Source organism: Eumetopias jubatus, unplaced genomic scaffold (assembly GCF_037043125.1).
Source record: "Eumetopias jubatus isolate StellerSeaLion01/CBP00866 unplaced genomic scaffold, mEumJub1_p1.0 scaffold_10, whole genome shotgun sequence".
Taxonomy (NCBI): Eukaryota; Metazoa; Chordata; class Mammalia; order Carnivora; family Otariidae; genus Eumetopias; species Eumetopias jubatus.
The window spans coordinates 58,970,949-58,990,946 of NW_028274816.1; the positions used below are offsets into that span (position 1 = coordinate 58,970,949).

At 47.8% G+C, this 19,998-nt stretch overlaps 1 protein-coding gene across 3 annotated transcripts; it reads right to left on the reverse strand.

The window, feature by feature from the left end:
* Positions 1–6,561: 6,561 nt before the first annotated feature.
* On the reverse strand, positions 6,562–13,748 carry LOC114199580 (kallikrein-13). 3 transcript variants are annotated; one of them, XM_028091544.1, is made up of 5 exons: positions 13,697–13,748; positions 9,808–9,997; positions 9,550–9,603; positions 8,093–8,225; positions 6,562–6,750 (listed from the first exon to the last, which is right to left on the reverse strand). In XM_028091544.1, exons 1-5 carry the CDS (start codon positions 13,746–13,748, stop codon positions 6,562–6,564), a joined length of 618 nt encoding a protein of 205 aa, XP_027947345.1. The 3 variants fall into 3 exon arrangements, with proteins under 3 accessions (XP_027947345.1, XP_027947344.1, XP_027947346.1); XM_028091543.2 differs by having other exon boundaries at positions 8,093–8,229; positions 9,335–9,603; XM_028091545.2 differs by lacking the exons at positions 9,550–9,603; positions 9,808–9,997 and having other exon boundaries at positions 8,093–8,229.
* Between the last annotated feature and the right edge of the window lie 6,250 nt (positions 13,749–19,998).

Consider the following 19,998-nt stretch of genomic DNA (forward strand, 5'->3'; position numbering starts at 1 on the left):
GGGGAACCCCACCCCCACACATTGGGATTGCGTGCAGAGACCAATACCCCTACTAGGCTGGGAAGTCCAGCCTAGTCCCTCGTAAAAGGCCTCTCAGTAGGGGAAGTGGCTGCGCTTAGCCTGGACCCTTCAGGCTAGAGGGAGAACTCCTTAGCCTAAGTCTAGTCTAGGAGCTGACATCTCCCCATCTGGGGCCTTGGGAGGATAAAAAGCAAGGGCTTGATGTGCCAGGCCAACGCTGGGAAGCGTGGTTACACCTCTGACACACTCCCCTTCCGAAGGCTTTCAGTCTCTTCAGTCTTTTCCAAAAGACTTTTCTAGCCCCTCCCTCACAACCACCAGCTTTCCAAATCCCTCCTGCACAGGATCCCATTGTTATTAAAATTCCCCTGAGCGAAAACAGGAAGAGGAGGGCAAGTGGCTGCAAAATCCCAGGAGAGGGAGGGAGGGCGGGCAGAGGGATGCCTGAGAAGCCTGGCCACCTGGCTAGCCTTTCTGAATTAAGGTGTTGTTGGCCAGGCAGAACCTCCAACTCAGGTATGTCATTATTTTTTGTTCCACAAGAAGGATTTGGGCGGCCGCCTCCCATTCTCCCAAATCCCCAGCTGGCTGCTCCCAAATCGCCCAAGGCTGTCTGCTCTGGCTCTGGGGCCTTGGAGACAAATCATCATAACAATTTTGTCAGTAAGAACAATGATCCGTACTAATGAGAGCACTGCTCAGTAAGCACTCACTCGGGTGGCAGGTGTTCTGAGTGCTTTTCACATATTAATGCAATTAATCCTCCCAAGACCCCTCTCACCACGTAGGTGCTATTTTTTTTTAATGTATTAATATATTTAGATCTTTTTTTTTCTTATTATGTTCAGTCAGCCAACATATAGTACATCATTAGTTTGTGATTAGAGTGTTCTAAAGCCTCAGGTGTGCAGAGAGGAATTCACTGGTGGCACATTATTGTGAGTGATATGTACAAGTCCCTCTTTTGTTTTCCTTATTACCTTATTCCTTTTGTCTCCTTCCCTTTCTGCTATTGTCCTCACCATTGCACATCTTTGCTATTATCTTTGTTACTGTGTATCTTTTGCTATCGCTTTTATTACTGTGTATCTTTGCTATTATCTTTGTTACTATGTATTCTTTGTCACCTTTATCAATGAGTACCTTCTGCTATTGTATTTTTTATTGCATAGCCTTTTATTTTTTATTTTATTTTATTTTATTTTTTAAATCCTTTTAAAAACTACAAGAGACGGGCGCCTGGGTAGCTCAGTTGGTTAAGCGACTGCCTTCGGCTCAGGTCATGATCCTGGAGTCCCGAGATCGAGTCCCACATCAGGGTCCCTGCTCGGCGGGGAGTCTGCTTCTCCCTCTGATCCTCCCCTCTCTCATGTGCGCTCTCTCTCTCTCTCATTCTCTCTCTCAAATAAATAAAATCTTTAAAAAAAATAAAAATAAAAACTAAGAGAGTCACATACATAAAATTTTTACATTTTTAAAAATTAAAAAGGTAAAGTTAAATTCACATAAATGTCACCATTTAAGGTGCGCGGTTTAGTAGCACTTAGTACATTCAGTGTTGTATATTTTTTAAATTAGAATATGTTCTTACAAATTGTATATTTTGTGTGCAAAGCACTGTGTAGAGTTCTGTGTAGTTTGATTTTACGTCAGCAGTATTGTGGTATACAGTTTTTCTTTTTTAAGCTCAGAACAAGCTTTTTTTTTCATTTTTAAAGAAGGTATTATTTACATAAATTAAAATCCATTCATTTTAGGTGTTCGATTTGATGAATTTTGGAAACTGGAGACTATTGGGCAACCTCCACTATAATCAAAACATAGAACAGTACCTCTCACCTTGCTCCCCATCCTTAAGCTGCCCTGCACCCCTTCAGCAAAAGCTCTCCCTCCCTCCTCTGCCCCAGGCTACCACTGATCTACATTCTGCCACTATCATTTTGCCTTTTAGATCATATAAATGTTTGGCTTCTCTCACTAACATAATGCATTTCAGAATCACCCATGTTTTTGCATTTCTCCGTCAATAGTTCATTCCTGTTTATTGCTGTGCAGTATCCCACAGCATGGAATATACAACAGCCTTCATCCATTCACCAGTTGTTGGATATCTGGGTTGCTTCCAGTTTCCGGGTTATTCCAAATAATGTTGCTATAAACATTCATGTACACATCATTGTGTAGGCATATGTTTTCATTTCTCTTAGCCAGGCACCTAGGAGTGGCACTGCGGGATCATATGATGTGTATGTTTAACTCTATAAGAAATTGCCCAATGTTTTCTAAAGTGGTTGTCCCACTTTGCATTGCCACCAGCAGCGTATAAGCATTCCAGTGCCCCACACCTTTGCTAACACTTAATACTGTCAATCTTCTTAACTTTCACCATTGAAGTTGGTAGCACTATATCTTTAAGATTCTGATCACGTGCGCATCTAGCCTGTTGCTTGTAAATGCTGTGTGGTCCTCCTTGGCGCTCTCCACCATGTCCTAACATCCACCCCCACCCTCATTGGTGGGTGCTCAGTTTTCCTCTAATTCCCAGCACAACAAAGAAATGAGTGACAGACACTTCATACTTGCCTCTTTGGGATCTGCATGATCACTGCCTTAGGAGAGACCTCATGAGTGGAACTACTGGGTCCCAGGGTGTGCATATACTTAATTCAGCCAAGGAGTGCCAAATTACTTTCCCAAAATAACTGGACAGCGTCCATTCATACCAGCTGTGCACTAGAGCATTGTCTCTGCATCCCTGCCAATACATGGGTTATTTCACTTTAAAGATTTCTAATCTATCTAATAAACATAAAGAGATTATTTGTATTTGTGTTTCTTAGATGACTAATGAGTCTGTACATCTTTCATCTTACCTTCCTGTTTGTTTCCTCCTCTGCAAATCCATTCATAGCCCTGAGTATTCTTCTTGTTTATGTGCAGGATTTCCTTGCACATTTTAGATACCAATGCCAGGTCAGTATTACACTTTGCAAGTATCTTCCCGCATTGATTTACTTTGTTCTTGTTGTCTTTTGTTGAACTGAAAATCCTTAGTCAGATTAAACAGTTTTTGCTTATGATTAGTCCATCTGAAGTTTTAAAGTCTTTCCTCACCCCTAAGTCACAAAAATGTTCTCTGTCATTATCTTCCATTAACTTTATGGTTCGAGCCTTAGCTTTTAGGTCTTTATGCAATTTGGTGTTAAGTACCAGTGTTATACCCATTGGAGTGGTAGGAAAACTGAGGCATGAAGGTAAGTCATGGGGTTAAATAAGTGGCAGAGCTGGAATTCACACCCAGGCAGCCTGGCCTCAGAAACTCTGTTCTTAGCTACTACATCATGCTGCTCTGATTGAGAAGTTGCTGAGTGCAGTCTTTAAATGTCAATCTTTCAACAACCTTGAGCAGTAGGTCCTGTTAGTGCCAGAGGAGGAAACAGACACTCCCAAAAGATTCTTCCACCCACAACCAGATCTTTCAGACTCCATCCTCTGTGCTTTTATTCATTCATTTTTATTTATTTTTAAGTAATCTGTACATCCAACGTGGAGCTTGAACTCACAACCTCAAGACCAAGAGTCTCATGCTCTGCCGAATGAGCCAGCCAGGAGCCCCCACCCTGTGTGCTTTTTAATGCTAAACTACAGTCTCCCCTATAGGAACCAGGGATGGTGGACCCTTAAAGATAACGGCTCCCTCCTTCTGTTCTTTGCACAGTATGGGTCCCTCTCACTTTTTAGGTCTTCAGCCAAATGCCACCTCCTCCAAGAAGCCCTTGCTGACTACCTGTGGAAAACAGCCTCCCCTCTAATTTTCTAACACAGAACCCTGTTTAGATCCTTCATGGATTACATTTATTATCACATAGAAATCATCACAATTTGCAGTTATTTAGTTGTTAATTTTCTGTAAATCCCCTGAGAGCAGAGTTTATTGCCATTTGACTGTCTAATAAACAGTTCAAACAAAAACTCCCAGCATTTCTCTGCAAATCTCTTCCTTCCAAAATTTTAGTAAATGGCAGCTCCATTTAGTTTACGGTTGCTCAGGCCAAAGCATTGAGGTCTCCTTGGCTGTGTTTTCTCTCACATTCTTCATCTGATGTCAGCAGATACTGTCCAACAATCTCTTCAAGCAGATCCAGAATCTGCCTCCTTAACTCCCCTGAGAACATCACCTGGTCCAAGAACCTTCACCTCCTGAGCTCTTGAAGTGCAGTCACTTCCACACCAACCTCGTCACCATCTTCCCAATCTTCAGGTGCACCAGTCTGGCTCCTGCCTCAGAGCCTTTGCACTTGTATTTTCTACATGGGGTGCTGCTCCCCAGATGGGCACTTGGCTCTCTCCCTCCATCCTTTCATTGTTTTGTTTTGTTTTTGTTTTTTAATGTCACCATCTCAGGGCTCTTCCCCAGACCATCCTATTTAAAATAGCAACTCTGGGGGCGCCTGGGTGGCTGAGTCGTTAAGCATCTGCCTTCAGCTGGGGTCATGATCCCGGGGTCCTGGGATCGAGCCCCGCATCGGGCTCCCTGCTCCGCGGGAAGCCTGCTTCTCCCTCTCCCACTCCCCCTGCTTGTGTTCCCTCTCTCGCTGTGTCTGTTAAATAAATAAATAAAATTTTTATTTTATTTTTTATTTTTATTTATTTATTTATTTATTTTAATAAATAAAATTTTTAAAAAGAAATAAAAAATAGCAACTCCGGGGCACCTGGGTGGCTCAGGCAGTAGAACATGTGACTCGATCTCAGGGTCATGAGTACAAACAAGCATCACGTTGGGCATAGAACTTACATAAAAGAATAAAATAGCAACTCCACTCACTCCCCCAACCCAACATTCCTTATCCTTTGTCTCTGCTTTTTTTGCCATGGTTCACATTGCCACTTCAGTCTATCTCCTTATTCTTTTTTTTTTTTTTTGTAATTGTGTCTCCTTGCAAAGAACGCAAGCTTTACAAGGGCAGAAGTTTTATCTAATTCACTGTTTATCATCTGTGCCTGCAACAGTGCCTGGCTTGTGGTAAGTGCCAATATTTGCTAAATAAATAAAGTTGTATTTACCAACACCCAGAAGGGTGCCTGCAGATGGTCAGCTTGAACAAAGGCTGAAAAAAGTAACTTCTTTTTTTGTTGTTTTGTTTTAAGTAAGCTCTATGCCCAGCATGGGGTTTGAACTCAGGACCCTGAGATCAAGAGTTGCATGCTCTACCAACTGAGCCAGCCAGGAACCCCAAATGGAACACTTTTTGGACACTGCAAATTTGAGGGGTTGTTGTTTACACCCTAAGATGATGTTCTACAGAGAACCATGCAAATAATATTAATGGAAGTGCTTAACATTAATCATAAGGGAAAAATGAAGAGGGGAAATCAGAGGGAGAGATGAACCATGAGAGACTACGGACTCTGAGAAACAAACTGAGGGTTTTAGAGGGGAGGGGGGATGGGGGGATGGGTTAGCCCGGTGATGGGTATTAAGGAGGGCACGTAATGCATGGAGCACTGGGTGTTAATATGAAAACAATGAATTGTGGATCACTACATCAAAAACTAATGATGTATTGTATGGTGACTAACATAATAAAATTAAAAAATAATAAAAAGTAAAAAAATAAGTAAAAAATCATAACAGTGCTGAGGAGCAATGATGATCCCCACTTGCAGATGAAAAAATAGAGGGGCAGTTCTATGTTTTGCTCAAAGCAGGGACTCGGTGGCTTGAGCATTTAACCACTGCATTTGGGATCACTGAACAAAGATGCTGTGGGGGAGATAAAAAGACAATATTTGGCAGATAATAGGGTCTAGGCATGGAGGCCCCTCTGGGTACTGAACCCCAGAATGCTAATCTAGTGTGATATTGATCGTTAGTGGGCATGGGGATTCAGAGACAGGGAACACTGGCAAAATGTGGGATGTAGGTAGAGAAGGGACACTTGGGAGACCCCAAACTATGTGAGAATGAACCTTTATGAGGATTCAATACTAGCTGTGATGTGATTAATCATTCAGATGTGCCTAGAATATTGTTGGGGCAGATTCTGGGCACAAGATAATATTTTCAGGATGAAATATCACAGGAGTCTAGATCTTTCTTGAGCACCAAACACAGAAGTGCCTGGAATCAATAAATAAATATTTGAAGGGGTATAGGATGTTGTCAAGGAAGTTCCATTCATGGGACATAGAATATTGTTGAGATGCGCCAATGGATGTATTCAGTGTGTTCCACAGACAGAACATCTAGATGGCTATCGGGGATTATGTTGAAACCGTGGGAGTCCTGGAACATTGTCCGGGTTGGAACGTTCAGGGTACCGAGGTGTTTCAGGATGCAGTATCTGGGAGACCATAATATTGGAAGTGATTGAATGCTTTTGAAACACGAAACGTCAGCTAGGATCAGACACACTGAGAACATGGATCACTGGTTCAAGTGGAACTTTGGGAGGGACCAAGATGGGCTGGGCTAACCAGGCAAATGGAGTGAGGAGGGCACAGAGGGAGGAAGGAGGCAGGTGAGCAACCCGGCTTTTATTGTGGGCCCTTCGTCCATTTCTGCTCCTGGGTTTTATGTTTTCGAATTGTGTCTCGGATCCACAGAACATACTGCGAGACTCGGGTGTAGACACCAGGCCGGTTGGGCTGCCCGCATGGGAAGTCTCCCCAGGAGATGATGCCATGGAGTGTTCCATTACAGATCAGGGGGCCCCCGGAGTCGCCCTGAGTGGGGGAAGAGAGAGAGGTGGGGTCCTTGGTGGAGCCAAAGGCACAGGCTGGGACATGTGGGAAAGAGTGAAAAATGGAGAGAGACACACTCAGAGGCAGAGACAAAGAGAGACAGGCACACAGAGAGAATAAGAAACAGGAACACAAGAAGACAAACAAAAGAGACACAAAGGGAAAGATGGAGCTGGATGCACATGGAGACCAAGAGTAAGACTTCTCTCTCCACGTTTTTCTCTGCTCCTCAGTCTCATTAGAGTGGTGACACTTCAGCTCAATGCCCACTCCCAGTTCTCTGGTGCTGCCTTTCCCCCCACCCCCAACTCTGCTGTGGTTTTATGGTTCCCTGGAGCCAGCTCACTACTGAGTGAACTCATCCACATCTGGTTAGGGTCTGCCACATGTGTATTTCCGCTTCTCCCCCCCTGGACCCAAGACAGACGTCACTGATTAATCGAGGCACACATCATTAAATCATTCATTGCTCTTTCCCACTGAACCAAAACTCAATCTCAGAAGCCTCCTCTATTGAACATAGGTTTTGTTTCTTGTGTTTGTGGAGGTTTTTGCCCATGTAGTATTATTTCCCCTTATTTTGATAACTGCCTCCTGATTTTCTTTTTTTGGGGAAAGTCCCCTCCTTTTCCCTCAATGCTTGCTTGTCCCCCTTCCTGGCCCACAGTCAGTCCCATGACAGACTTGGTCCACCAGAGAATCCCACAGCTCTGGCCAGAATGATGGTCCAGGACACATGACCTAAGTCAGACTAGTGAGACTCACACTCAAGATGTTTATGTAAACAACTGGAAAACTTTTTAGTCGAGTTGCTTAGGAGGGTGGGATGTAAGCCCAAAGCTGCTGGGGCCATCTTGCTATTGCATGGGAAAAGCTTAGTTGAGAATGAAGACAAAAACAGAAGAGAGAAGAGCAGAGTTGAAAGGAGACAGAGTCCTAAACACATTATTTGTGCACCTGGATCCATCTGTGCCTGAAGCAAGACACCCCTGGATTTTTCAGTTACAAAAGCCAGTGTGTCTTGCTTAAGCTGGTTGGAGTTGGGTTTCTGTCACTTGCATCCGAAAAAACGCTAACTTTTATGAATCTCAACACAGGGATCTGGGCCGCCACTGTCAGTTAAAGCTGAGGCTTATGATGAATTATATTCTCCAGCCACGGGTACGCTCTTTTTATCTTGACCCTCTATGCTAGGGGACATGTCGTTTTAAAAGGCTGCTTCCTTCAAGGCTAGAAGCAAGTCCTTTCCCCCCAGCATCTGACCCCACCTCCATCCTTGCTTCCCAACCTGGCCCATGGCATCCCACCACCCCCTGGTTCTCACCTCGCAGGAGTCCTTGCCACCCTCCTCTGTGCCGGCACAAAGCATGTTGGGTGTGATCTTCCCCGGGTAGACTTGACGACACTCCTCATCTGAGCGTAGCTGGATGTTGGCACATTGTAAGGTTTGGGGGTAACTCACTGGGGAGGAGAGAGAGGAGAGTCTAAGGATGTCTGTCTAGGACAGGCTAAGGGGTGAAGTTAAACAGGACAGTTGGTAGAAAACGGACGGATGGGGGAAGATGCGGAAGAAATGGGACATGTATCTGGGGAAAGTGATGGAGGAGGCAGGTGTGGAGAGAAACAGGAGGGAAGTGGAGGGGAAGATGGAAAGAACACAGGAGACTGGGATGGAAGAGCCATAAAAGGGAGGGAGCCGAGGAGAGGGACGGTGGGAGATGGTGAGAGACAGAGCCCTGGGGATGGGGAAAACAAGGAAGAGAGATGGCAAGTCAGGGAGGAAGAGGGAATGAGATGGAAGGAAGCTTGGGCACCACTAAGACGATGCAAAGGGCCCTTGCTGCTATAAGGATCAACCCTCTATTCATGCACATGTAATTTATACACAAAGGATACACCTAACATTTCCTTATGTTTAACAAATACATACCTACCAATATATCAAATTTATGTTACATATTTATTTAAATATATTTATGTATAATTTATATAATACATAATTTATATTCAAACGTATCTAAATAAATATAGAATTTATGATTTAGAAAAATCAATCTATATAATCTGCATATACAAATGTATAGTGATGTATATTTATATAAATATACATGTAATATATAGCATATACGACCCTATTTGTTTTTATTAATTTATATATATAAAGAATAAATAAGTTTATATGATATTTGATCTATAACATTATATATAATATATAACTTTACAACTCTATGTACATTTACATAAGGGAAATATAACAACTTTATACATATTTATAAATTTAAATATGTTTTAAAGTATCTATAACTACATAATCTGTGACATTAACTTTATATTTATAAATAGACATTTATAGAAAGGATATATGTGACATATATAACTATGTATTTATAAAATTTATATATTTATATGAGGGGTATATATATAAAACATATATATGTGATATGTAACATATAACTATACATTTGTTACTTATATATACAAAGGAATTCTCCTCCAACCTTCCCTCCTGTTTCTGCCCCACTTTTCCCAGCCACTGACACCTCAGGCCACCTGTGAGGGTGCCTACCCTGGGGGCTGGTGGTGGTGCCCCAGCCAGACACCCGACAGCAGGTACCAGCGGGGAGATGGTCGTTGTGGGAGAGAGGGAGGACGCGGATGTGGTTCGTGGGCTGGACTGGGGACTGCAGCTCCAGAAGCATGATGTCGTGGTCATGGTTCAGGTGGGTGGGGCTGATCTGGTATTGAGGGTGGGGAATAGAGCGGACTACCTCCCTCACCTGCTCTCCAGCCTCCGCGCGCCCCAGGGCATGCTTGCCCAGGTAAACTCTGTACCGGCTGTGGGTGCAGGAAGGAGGTGATTAGGGAGGAGAAGCCCATCTCCACCACTTTCCTCCTCTCCAAACATCTTCCACACTTCAACTCCAATCCCATCCCCAACCCCAGCCCTAACTCCGACCTCATCCTCAATCTAGCTCCACTCTCCCACCACCCCAGCCCCATTTTCATCCCTACCCTCCTGCTGCCCTGACCCCCACATACTCCTTCAGACAGTGTGCTGCAGTGAGGACCCATCTGGGGTGGACCAGGACTCCCCCACAGAGCAGCCGCCCTTGAACTAGCAGGGCTGCCTGCCAGGGCTGAGAGTGGGGGCGGCAGGTGTAGCCACCCGGGAGAAACCCGCTGGTCCCATTGGTGCCGTTGAGAATCTTGGGATATTCCTGAGAGATGCCTGGTGAAGAAGAGAAAATGTTAGGAAATTGGGGTCCGAGGCAGGGAAGGAGGCACTGGGCTTGGGGAGAAAGTCAGAATTTTGCTCTGGATGACCAGGAACTGATGATTCACTTCTTGGCCTCTAGGAGTTGCCATCTTCCATGTAATGGCGATGAGTCAGGGCAGAGAGATGATGAAGTCCTTTTCCGCACAAGTGCTAACTCCATTGGGGGTTCAGAGTTCATGGAACAAGGAAGCTTCTGATGGGTAAGTGGAAACCTGACTTTCTTCCCACCTGCATTTCCTCATCCCACCGTGGGGATGGATTCCAGGAATAGGAATGAGACTGACCTACACATCTACCTAGGCAGTAAGTATGTATCCATCCATCCAACATGCATTTACTGGGTGCCTCTATGGCTTTAAATACAACCCATAGCCTAACCACTCTCAAATTCAAAGTTTGCAGGGCTCTAACATCTGACTCTTGTGAGCCCCTTTGGCCCCATCTCCTACCTGTCCCCTTCACACACTCTGTTCCGGACTCGTGGACCCATTCTCCAGACACAGTTCTTTATCTAGTTCTGTGCTGCTCAGAATGGTAGCCACTAGCTACATGTGGATATTTAAATTTAAACTAATTAAAATGAAATAAATTCAGTTCTTCAACCACACCAGTTACATCTGAAATGCTCAAGAGCCCCACATGGCCAGTGGCTACCATATTGGACAGGACAGACATAGGACATCATATCTAGGAAATATTCTACTTGACGGCACTCAGAATCTACAGGTTACATGTCTGTGTCCTTATTGACTCTGAGAGCTCAGCTCAGCTCAAATATCACCTCCTCAGAAGCCATCCCAGGTTCCTGGCCACCTGGTCTAATAGTGTCCCTCCCAGCCCCCCAGTCACTCCCTATTACATCCCCCCCCTGTTGATTTTCATCAGAACCATGCTCACTATTCATTTCTCTTTATATTTGTTTACATTCCTGTACCAATCACCAGCCTTAGCTTCCTCAGCTGTAAAGCAGGAAAACATCTCTCAGGGCACCTGGGTGGCTCAGTCGGTCAAGCGTCTGCCTTCGGCTCAGGTCATGATCCCAGGGTCCTGGGAACGAGCACCGCATGGGGCTCCCTGCTCAGTGGGGAGCCTACTTCTCCCTCTCCCTCTGCCACTCTCCCCTGCTTGGGCTCTCTTTCTCTCAAATAAATAAATAACATCTTTAAAAAAAAGAAAAAGAAAATATCTCTCATTGGGCACAGTACCTGGCATTAAGCAAATGCTCAGAAGTGAGGACTGTTATTAATTATTGGCTACTACAGGAGGTCCCCAGCTCTGTGGCCAGCAGGTTCCTCTCCTCTGTGGGCCAGCTCTCCCACCTGCATAAGCCTCAAGATTAGCTCAGCGGTTCTCAAAATTGGGGACAGGAGTCATTGGTGGGCACAAGGTCATTTTAGGTGGTTTGGAAATGAGGCGTGAGTGACACCAAATTGCAGCCTTGGAAACAGAGTCACTGCCCAGTTCTCTTCCAGTCCTGATTTTGTTGAGGAGGAACGTCTCATGATGGGGCTACTCTGCTTTTAACACCTCTCTAATCCTCGCTGAGCTCACTTTTTATTTTTATTTATTCTTTAAAGATTTTATTTATCTATTTATTTGATACAGAGAGAGAGAGAGAGCACAAGTAGGCAGAGAGGCAGGCAGAGGGAGAGGGAGAAGCAGGCTCCCCACTGAGCAGAGAGCCTGATGCGGGGCTTGATCCCAGGACCCTGGGATCATGATCCGAGCCAAAGGCAGCTGCTCAACTGACTGAGCCACCCAGGCATCCCTGAGTTCACTTTTTAGAACCAGGAAGCAGAAGCCTTTCGCCAGTAACCTAAAAGTTATTAAGCTGAACCATCTACAGTCACTGTTTTGGGGGAGGTCCAAAAGGGTACAGCACTGGGAATGTCAGAGGGTCCAACCCAAGAAATACATTGTTTTTGTCACATTGTGCAGGACGTATTTTTTTCCTCTTACCTTTTATTTATAGCAAAGGATGCTCTTTTCCATTTAGGACAATGATTTGAACTTTACTTTTAATATACTGTAAGTTAATGGGGCGCCTGGGTGGCTCAGTTGGTTAAGCGTCTGCCTTCAGCTCAGGTCATGATCTCCGGGTTCTGGGATCGAGTCCCACATCGGGCTCTCTGCTTAGCAGGGAGTCTGCTTCTCTCGCTCTCTCTCCCTCTGCCCCTCCCCACTGCTCGTTCTTGCTCTCTCAAATAAATACATAAAATCTTTAATATACTGTAAGTTAAAAAAAATTGATTCTAAGCAGACCATTAGATCTAAAATAATGAAGATGGTTGCCAGAACCTAAAGTCTAGGATGCTGGAGACAGGGCAGGCAACATGATCAGGATCCTGACTCAGGCACCCCCGGTGTCTTTGGGCAAGGACCTGCTGTCTCAGTCCCACGTTTTTAGCTGTGAAACTGGACTAATTATAGTACTCCTACTTCATAAGGCTGTTGTGGGCTCCACAAGACGCATTTGGAGCTCCTAGCCCAGGGCGTGGTACCCAGGAGGGGCTTGAGACATGGGCACGAGTCCTGGGAGTGGTGCCAAAGGATAGAAACCACCCCACCTTCAGGCCAAGGGTGGTGCCCCATGCCCGGTGCCAGATGCCCGAGGACTCCTCCCTTCTTCAGGTCTCAGCTCAGGGGTCTAGTCCTTTGGGGCAGGGCCTTCCAGACCAGGTGCTTCCATTACATCTCTAGGCTCCTGGCTTGGCTCCTCGAAGCTATCACCTCCTGTCACAGTTGTAATTATTAACTAATTATTTGGGTAATTGTTTGAATAATGTGTGCATCCTTCCCCGCTAGGATCTGGGTGTTAAGAGCAGGAACTGTGTGTGCCTGTACAACACCCAGCACAGTGCCTAGTGCTCAACAGCTGTTGGTTAAATGGCTGCTTGGTTGGATGGATGGATGGATGATGATGACTGAATGGGGTTTCCAGAGAATTTGCCTGCAAAAAGGCGCTTCAACTGAAGAGAAATATTTGGGACTGACTCAGGGTCGAATCAGGTGTGGGGTCACCCCGAGGATTAAAGGAAGAACAAACTAGAAGGTTCTGGAGGGGCTGAGAATGAAGAGCGAATACTTCTAATAAAGTAATAATGACTAAGTTGCCAGCCCCTTCTATCTGCTGTGCACTAGCTTATTTTCATATTCACAACAACCTTTCGTAATAGGGACTTCTATGTTCTCATTTCACAGATGAAAAAAACACAGAGAAGCTAACTTACTTGCTCAGAGTAGCAGCATCAAGATTTGAACCCGAGTCTCACTCCTCTCTCTCAGGGCGGCCTTGAATGTGAGAGGGGCTGCTGCGGGGGCAGGGGATGCGGGTGGGAGTGGGCTTCCCAGTGCAGAGGCGGGAAATCAGGGAAGGGGCTGGTGGGTAAGATCCGGAACACTTAAAAATAGAGCGGGCCCCAGAAGATCTGGGACGCCCCAGGGAGGAGCCTGGGGTCGGTGGGGAGAGTGGGCTCACCCCATCGGAGAAACCAGGTCACGCAGGGACAAGCAGGAAGCTCTGGGGCTGTCCCCGCGGACCCCGAGTGGGCGGTGGGCGGAGCTCGGGGCTCCCACGCCCCCTACTCCTGGCCTGACCCCTCCTACCATTGTTCCGGGGGCCACCCCGCCTCCACCCCCGCGCATTCTTACCGCCTGACAAGGCCACGGTCAGGAAGGCGATCACAGCGGCCAGGGGCCACATGGCGGCTCAGGGATGGGGAGCAGGGCGGGCGGGGCCTGAGAAGTTCGGGGGTTGTTAAGGGCTGGCTGAACCCCCATCTCTGGCCGCCCCTCCTCCCCACCACTGCTCCTGCACTTCCCAATCTTGAATCTCCTTCTCTAAGAACCTTGACCCTGGAATCTGCACCCCCTCCCTAATTTCCATTCTCGGTGGGGAGCCCCAGTAAGGAGGTAGGAGGGGCTGGGGCAGCGTGCGCCCGCGTCCACCCGTGCACTCCAGCGAGCGTGCGCCCGCGTCCACCCGTGCACTCCAGCGAGCGTGCGCCCGCGTCCACCCGTGCACTCCAGCGAGCGTGCGCCCGCGTCCACCCGTGCACTCCAGCGAGCGTGCGCCCGCGTCCACCCGTGCACTCCAGCGAGCGTGCGCCCGCGTCCACCCGTGCACTCCAGCGAGCGTGCGCCCGCGTCCACCCGTGCACTCCAGCGAGCGTGCGCCCGCGTCCACCCGTGCACTCCAGCGAGCGTGCGCCCGCGTCCACCCGTGCACTCCAGCGAGCGTGCGCCCGCGTCCACCCGTGCACTCCAGCGAGCGTGCGCCCGCGTCCACCCGTGCACTCCAGCGAGCGTGCGCCCGCGTCCACCCGTGCACTCCAGCGAGCGCGCGCCCGCGTCCACCCGTGCACTCCAGCGAGCGTGCGCCCGCGTCCACCCGTGCACTCCAGCGAGCGGGTGCCTTAGTACCCTCTCCCGCCGCTCTCCGCCCCCTCGCTACCCTCTCCAGCTCTGTAGATTTCTATCTCTATAACTGAACCTCTGGCTTCCCGCTCCATCTCCCTGACTCAGCTGTTCTCCCTCTTTTCCTTTCCCTCCTCACCTCTCCTTCCTCTCCCCACTCCTCCCCTCTGACGCTCCCGCCCCCGCCCCAGGCAGACCCTACCTCGGAGAGAGGCCCGGGTGCAGCGCTTCGCCGCTAGCTGCCTCCAACTTCAGCCCGGACCCATGGCTTTTAACCCCTGAATTCCCTCCCCCAGCGCCCTCAGCATTTCCCTGTTGCTGGCCTCCCCCTCTCCACCCCCAATGGCTCAGCAGGCTGCTGCCAGTCCCCCCCCCCAAACCTGGGCTTGGCCCTTCCGCTTGGGGCGGAGCTTCCAGGACAAGCTGGGACCCAGATCTGGCCCCGCCCAGGCCCCAGTTGAACCCCCTGTGAACTTTGGGGCAGCAGAACCCACCTAGAGGAAAGGGGAAAGCTATTTTCCTTCCTCAAACCCACCCGAAATTCCCATGACTCTCTCTAACATCAGCCCATTTTTCATCCCACTTTCTAATCTCTCCAACCCCTGTGCGTGTCCTTATATCCGACAGCTCCCAGAGGGCGATATTCCACCTTATTCCTATCTCCCTCATTTTAACCATACTCCTTGTGGTCAGCCTAGTCCCCAAACCCAATCCCATCCACAGCCTTATCTCAAGTTTATCCAAACATCAAACCCAACACATCCAAATTCCAGTTCCCAGCTTCATCTCCAGCACCAGCTCCATCTCCAGACTTTCTGAAAAACACAGGGATGCCTAAATTTACTCCCACCATTCCCCTTCCCCTACCCCACCCCCACAGCCATCCGGTGCAAGAAGGGAATCTTCAGATAGGTGGATAGAAAGTCAACTGTACTTGGACTTGGGTGGGGCCCCGGGGAAAGCAATATTTTGGGTAAATGGTCTTTTAGGAACAGGGCTAGTTGGGGTGAGGGAGTCCATGGGGATGGATGTAGGTGGACAGGGAGAAGCATGAATCGGAAAGCTCTGGGGGCAGGATGATGGGGAGGAGGAAGGAGGAAGAGGTGGTGTTTTGGGAATGAGTAGGTGCCTCCTGGAACTGTGACTGGGTGGGGCCATGAATTAATCCTTAGGGGGTGGAGGGGGCAGGATTAAGGATTAAGGAGGGCAGAGGTGGGGTCAGAATTTGGAAGGAAGCCAGGGATGGGGATCAGATGAAGTTTGGAGAGAGAGCAGTGGTGTCATAATAAGGATAGGGATTAAGATGGGCAGAGTGAGAGTTCATATCAAAATTGGTGTAGTCCATTTTGGAGGAGTTTAAGTTTGGATATAGGGATCAAATCTAGTGTCAGAAGGTAAGTTTTTTTTTTTTAAGATACGTTTTTAAAAAAGGATCTAACCATGACTCTCATATATATATATATATATATATATATATGAGATATATGATAAATATATGTCGGGGCGCCTGGGTGGCTCAGTCGTTAACCGTCTGCCTTCGGCTGGGGTCATGATCCCAGGGTCCTGGGATGGAGCCCCACATTGGGCTCCCTGCTCCGCGGGAAGCCTGCTTCTCCCTCTCCCACTCCCCCTGCTTGTGTTCCCTCTCTCGCTGTGTCTCTCTTGTCAAATAAATAAATAAAATCTTTATCTTTAAAAGTAAAAGATAAATAAATGTCAAAGATCTTATTTTGATTTATTAATAAATGATGGAGCTAGTAAGATATTACAAAGAACCGCACAGCTAGAGGCAATAAGGAATGCTGAAGTGAACTTATAAATAGAGACAAAACTGGTTTATAGTACACGGGTGGGGGTAGGGAAATTGATCGTATTTCCACCTGCCAAAACTCATTTGCACAATTATGGACAAGAATGATTTGCATTGCTATCAGCTGGCTATGATTTACGGAGATGTAAAGTAAAGTAAAGAGCTCAAAGGCAATAATAGAAGCAAAGACCCCATAAAATCAGATAGCCCTTTTAATTTTCCATCAGAGACATCTGTTGGGTCCATGTCAAAGTCTTTCACATTTTTCCCCTACATTAGGAACAAAAGTTTGTGGACAGGTTTAGGATGGGTCCGATGATAGCATTTGGAATGCAAGTGAGCTTGGGGAGGAGAGTAGACACAGGGTGAGGGTGGGGTGAGGAGTTGGTTTTGAGAATAGGATTGATTTCTAGATGGGAAGGATCTGAAGATAAGAATGTTGATGGAGTCCTACTAGGTTGGGGTTGGAGATGGAGCCAAGAATGAGGATTTGGAAGGGAAGTGTTGAAATATAGCTGAGCTGGTGTTGGGGGTTGATGGTAATAATGAGGACTAGAGGTGGGGTTGAGTAGCTATGTTGGGGTAGAGTTTTGTTGGGAATGGGCTGGTTTATAGCTGTGAACTCCTCTCAAGGTGACAGAAAGAGCATTGTCTTTCCTCACCATGAAACTCCCCCACCTCACATGGCTGGCCCCAGAGTGGGCAATGAATTCACTCTTCCTGGGTAGTGTTGGGTTCAGGTTGGGTGGAGGGAAGATGCAGGAGGAGGGAGGATGCGGGTTAAGTGAGGGGACTGACAAGCTTGTGTGGGAAGTCAGGGTACCTATGCCCTCTTGTGGCCTGGGTCCACACTTCCAGCAAAGCCTTTCTTGCTTGGGAAGGGCTGGAACCTGGAGAGGGGGTGGCCGGCTTTGGTGTTTGCTTCGGGATGAGTACCAGGTCGATGCTGACGTTAGGGTTTATGACTGGCCTGGACTTAGGTCTGACTCACGTTGAAGTGAGGTCATAGGCCCACCGAGAGTTGGGTGCATTCCACCCCTCACCTGATCAGTAAGGCAACTGGAGCCCATGGAGGGCAGACAGCTGCCAAAACCACACAACTAGACCAAATCCAGGGGTACTGTCTCATAGATCAGGGTCTTTCCCCCATCGGAGGGCAGAGCTGGAGAAAGGACTAGAAAAAGAGGCAGTGTTCCTAGTGGTTCAGAACTGAGACTCTGGAGCCTGACTGTTCAAGTGACCTGAATTCAAGTGACATGGCCACTCTGTGCCTCAGTGTCCCCATTTGCAAAACGTCACTATCGATAGCATAGGATCTCCATGTCTCATTCAGGAGGGTTAAATGAGTTAATATTTGAAGGTGCTTAGTGCTTACATGAGAGCCTGACACAGACCAAGGGCCACAAATGTGCTTGTTAAAAAAGTAAATCTGGAGATGGAGGTAGCCTGAGGTTTCCGGAGGCCCCACCCTAGCTTGGCTTCAAAATGGGGTTCTTTGTCAAGCGAGGACTGGAAGTTCTGGTTGGAAGTGCTGGCTGGGATGAAAAAGTTGGCCCCACACCCAGGCTCAGAGGAGAGGCCCCGATGCAAACGTGAAGGGAGGGGGAGACAGAGAAAGATACAAAGGGATAAATACACAGAGATAGAACGACAGGGTGGGTGGGAGAGGGCAGAGGGATTGCAGAGGGAGAGAGAGGCACGGAGACATAGAGATGGAGAGATTGAGAAGCCTGGGGAGAAACCGGACTTGTGCTCTTGGAGAGAAAGATGCCCATGGAGTGGAGACCCATAAATTCTTCTCTAGAGCTGGGTCCATGTGGGGAAGGATGTCACCCCAGTCATCATCTTTCCTGTGCAGCAACAGCAAACCACTTTTCACCCCTCAGAATAGCAAAAACTAGAAAGGTCAGTCTTGCCCCCCACCTGCATCTGTGCCCACATCCTCTGCCTCCTCTCCTATTTCTATAGATGAACAGTCTGGGCCTCCGTCTAAGACAGACCCTTCCACTTGTGCCTGCTACCCCCCTCTCACCTCCCTGGGGACACTGTTCCAGCCAGCACTTCTGCGCTCCCTTGTCTGCATCCATTTTTTTCCTTCTCCAGTGACCAGTTCCAATAACATACGAACATGCTGGGGCGCCTGGGTGGCTCAGTCGTTAAGCATCTGCCTTCAGCTCGGGCCATGAACCCAGGGTCCTGGGATCGAGCCCCGCATCGGGCTCCCTGCTCCGCGGGAAGCCTGCTTCTCCCTCTCCCACTCCCCCTGCTTGTGTTCCCTCTCTCGCTGTGTCTGTCAAATAAATTATATCTTAAAAAAAAAACCAACAACATATGAACATGCTGCAATTGCTCCCATGTTCCATTAAAGGAATTAAAACGAAAACAAAAAATAGAACCTCTCAACCTTCAGGTTCTTCTTCAGGATTTTTTTTTTTTTTTTTTGGCCCCATTTCTTTTCCCCCATGACTACAGTTCTTCTCTAAAAAGTTGTCAACACTCACTGTCTGCAAGTCTTGTCCTCCTGTTCTCTCCTGAGCCCACTCTATGCAGGCTCTCTCCCCCGCTACGCCACCAGCCGGATCCCTGTCGAGGGCACCAGTAACTTCTGTGTGGCTGAACCCCTCTTACTTGAGTTATCAGCAGCATTTAACAAGTGGATCACTCCCTGCTCCTTCAAAGAGATTTTTCCTCGGGTTCTGGGACACGTCACCCTCCTGGTCTTCCTCATAGCTCAGTGCTGTTCCTCACTCGCGTCTGATGCTGCTCTCAACCGTCCTGTCTCTACACGGCAGAGCACCACAGGGCTCGGCACTGGGTCCTTTCCTCTCCTCCGTCTACACTCACTCCCTCAGTGATCTCATCAGGCCTGGTGGTTTTAAATACCATCCAAATGCTGACGACTCCCAGATTTAAGTCTCCAGCCAGACCTGGCTCCTGAACTCTCAACTTGACATACAACTGCCTACTTCACATCTGCATGTCCAAAACCAAGCAGGCTCCTCTCGATCTTTTCCATCGGTGGTCTCGCCGTCCTTCCAGTCCTCAAAAGTGAAAACCTTCATCTGTCCTTCGGATTCCTTCTCTCATGCCACACATCCATCTTTTTACTCAACCCTGTCAGCTCTGCCTTCAAAATAGATCCCAAATCTGACCGTTTCTCAACACCCTCCACCTTCGCCATCTGGGCCCTCCCGGCCACTGTCATCTCCCACTTGGATTATTGCAAATTTCCTATCAGGCCTCCCTGTTTCTGGCCTGCCCACTTACACCCTATTTTTGACGCAGCAGCCAGAGTGACCTTTTAAGAGACCGTGAGTCAGGGCAGGTCGGTCCTCTTCTCAAAACCCTGCAGTGCCTCCCACATCACTCGGAGTGAATGTCCCATTTCCTGATGGCGGCCTACAAGCCTCTAGACATCATTGATTGTCTCCTCTTGACCACCCTTCTCATGCCAGGCACACTCGCAGAGCCTCGTCCAAGCCAGATGTCTACATGGGTTCCTCCCTTCTTGTCCTCCTCTCTCTGAAGACTTTCTTGACCAATGTAGTTGGGAATTTCCAGGACAGGCACAGCGGATCACTAGAAGGACTCACGGAACCCAGAGAAGATGTTATACTCATAGTTTCGGTTTATCACACGTACAAATATAGCATCAGACAAGCAGAGGAAAATGGCGCATAGGGCAGAGTCTGGGAGAGACTAGCCACAAGATTCGGGATGACCTCTC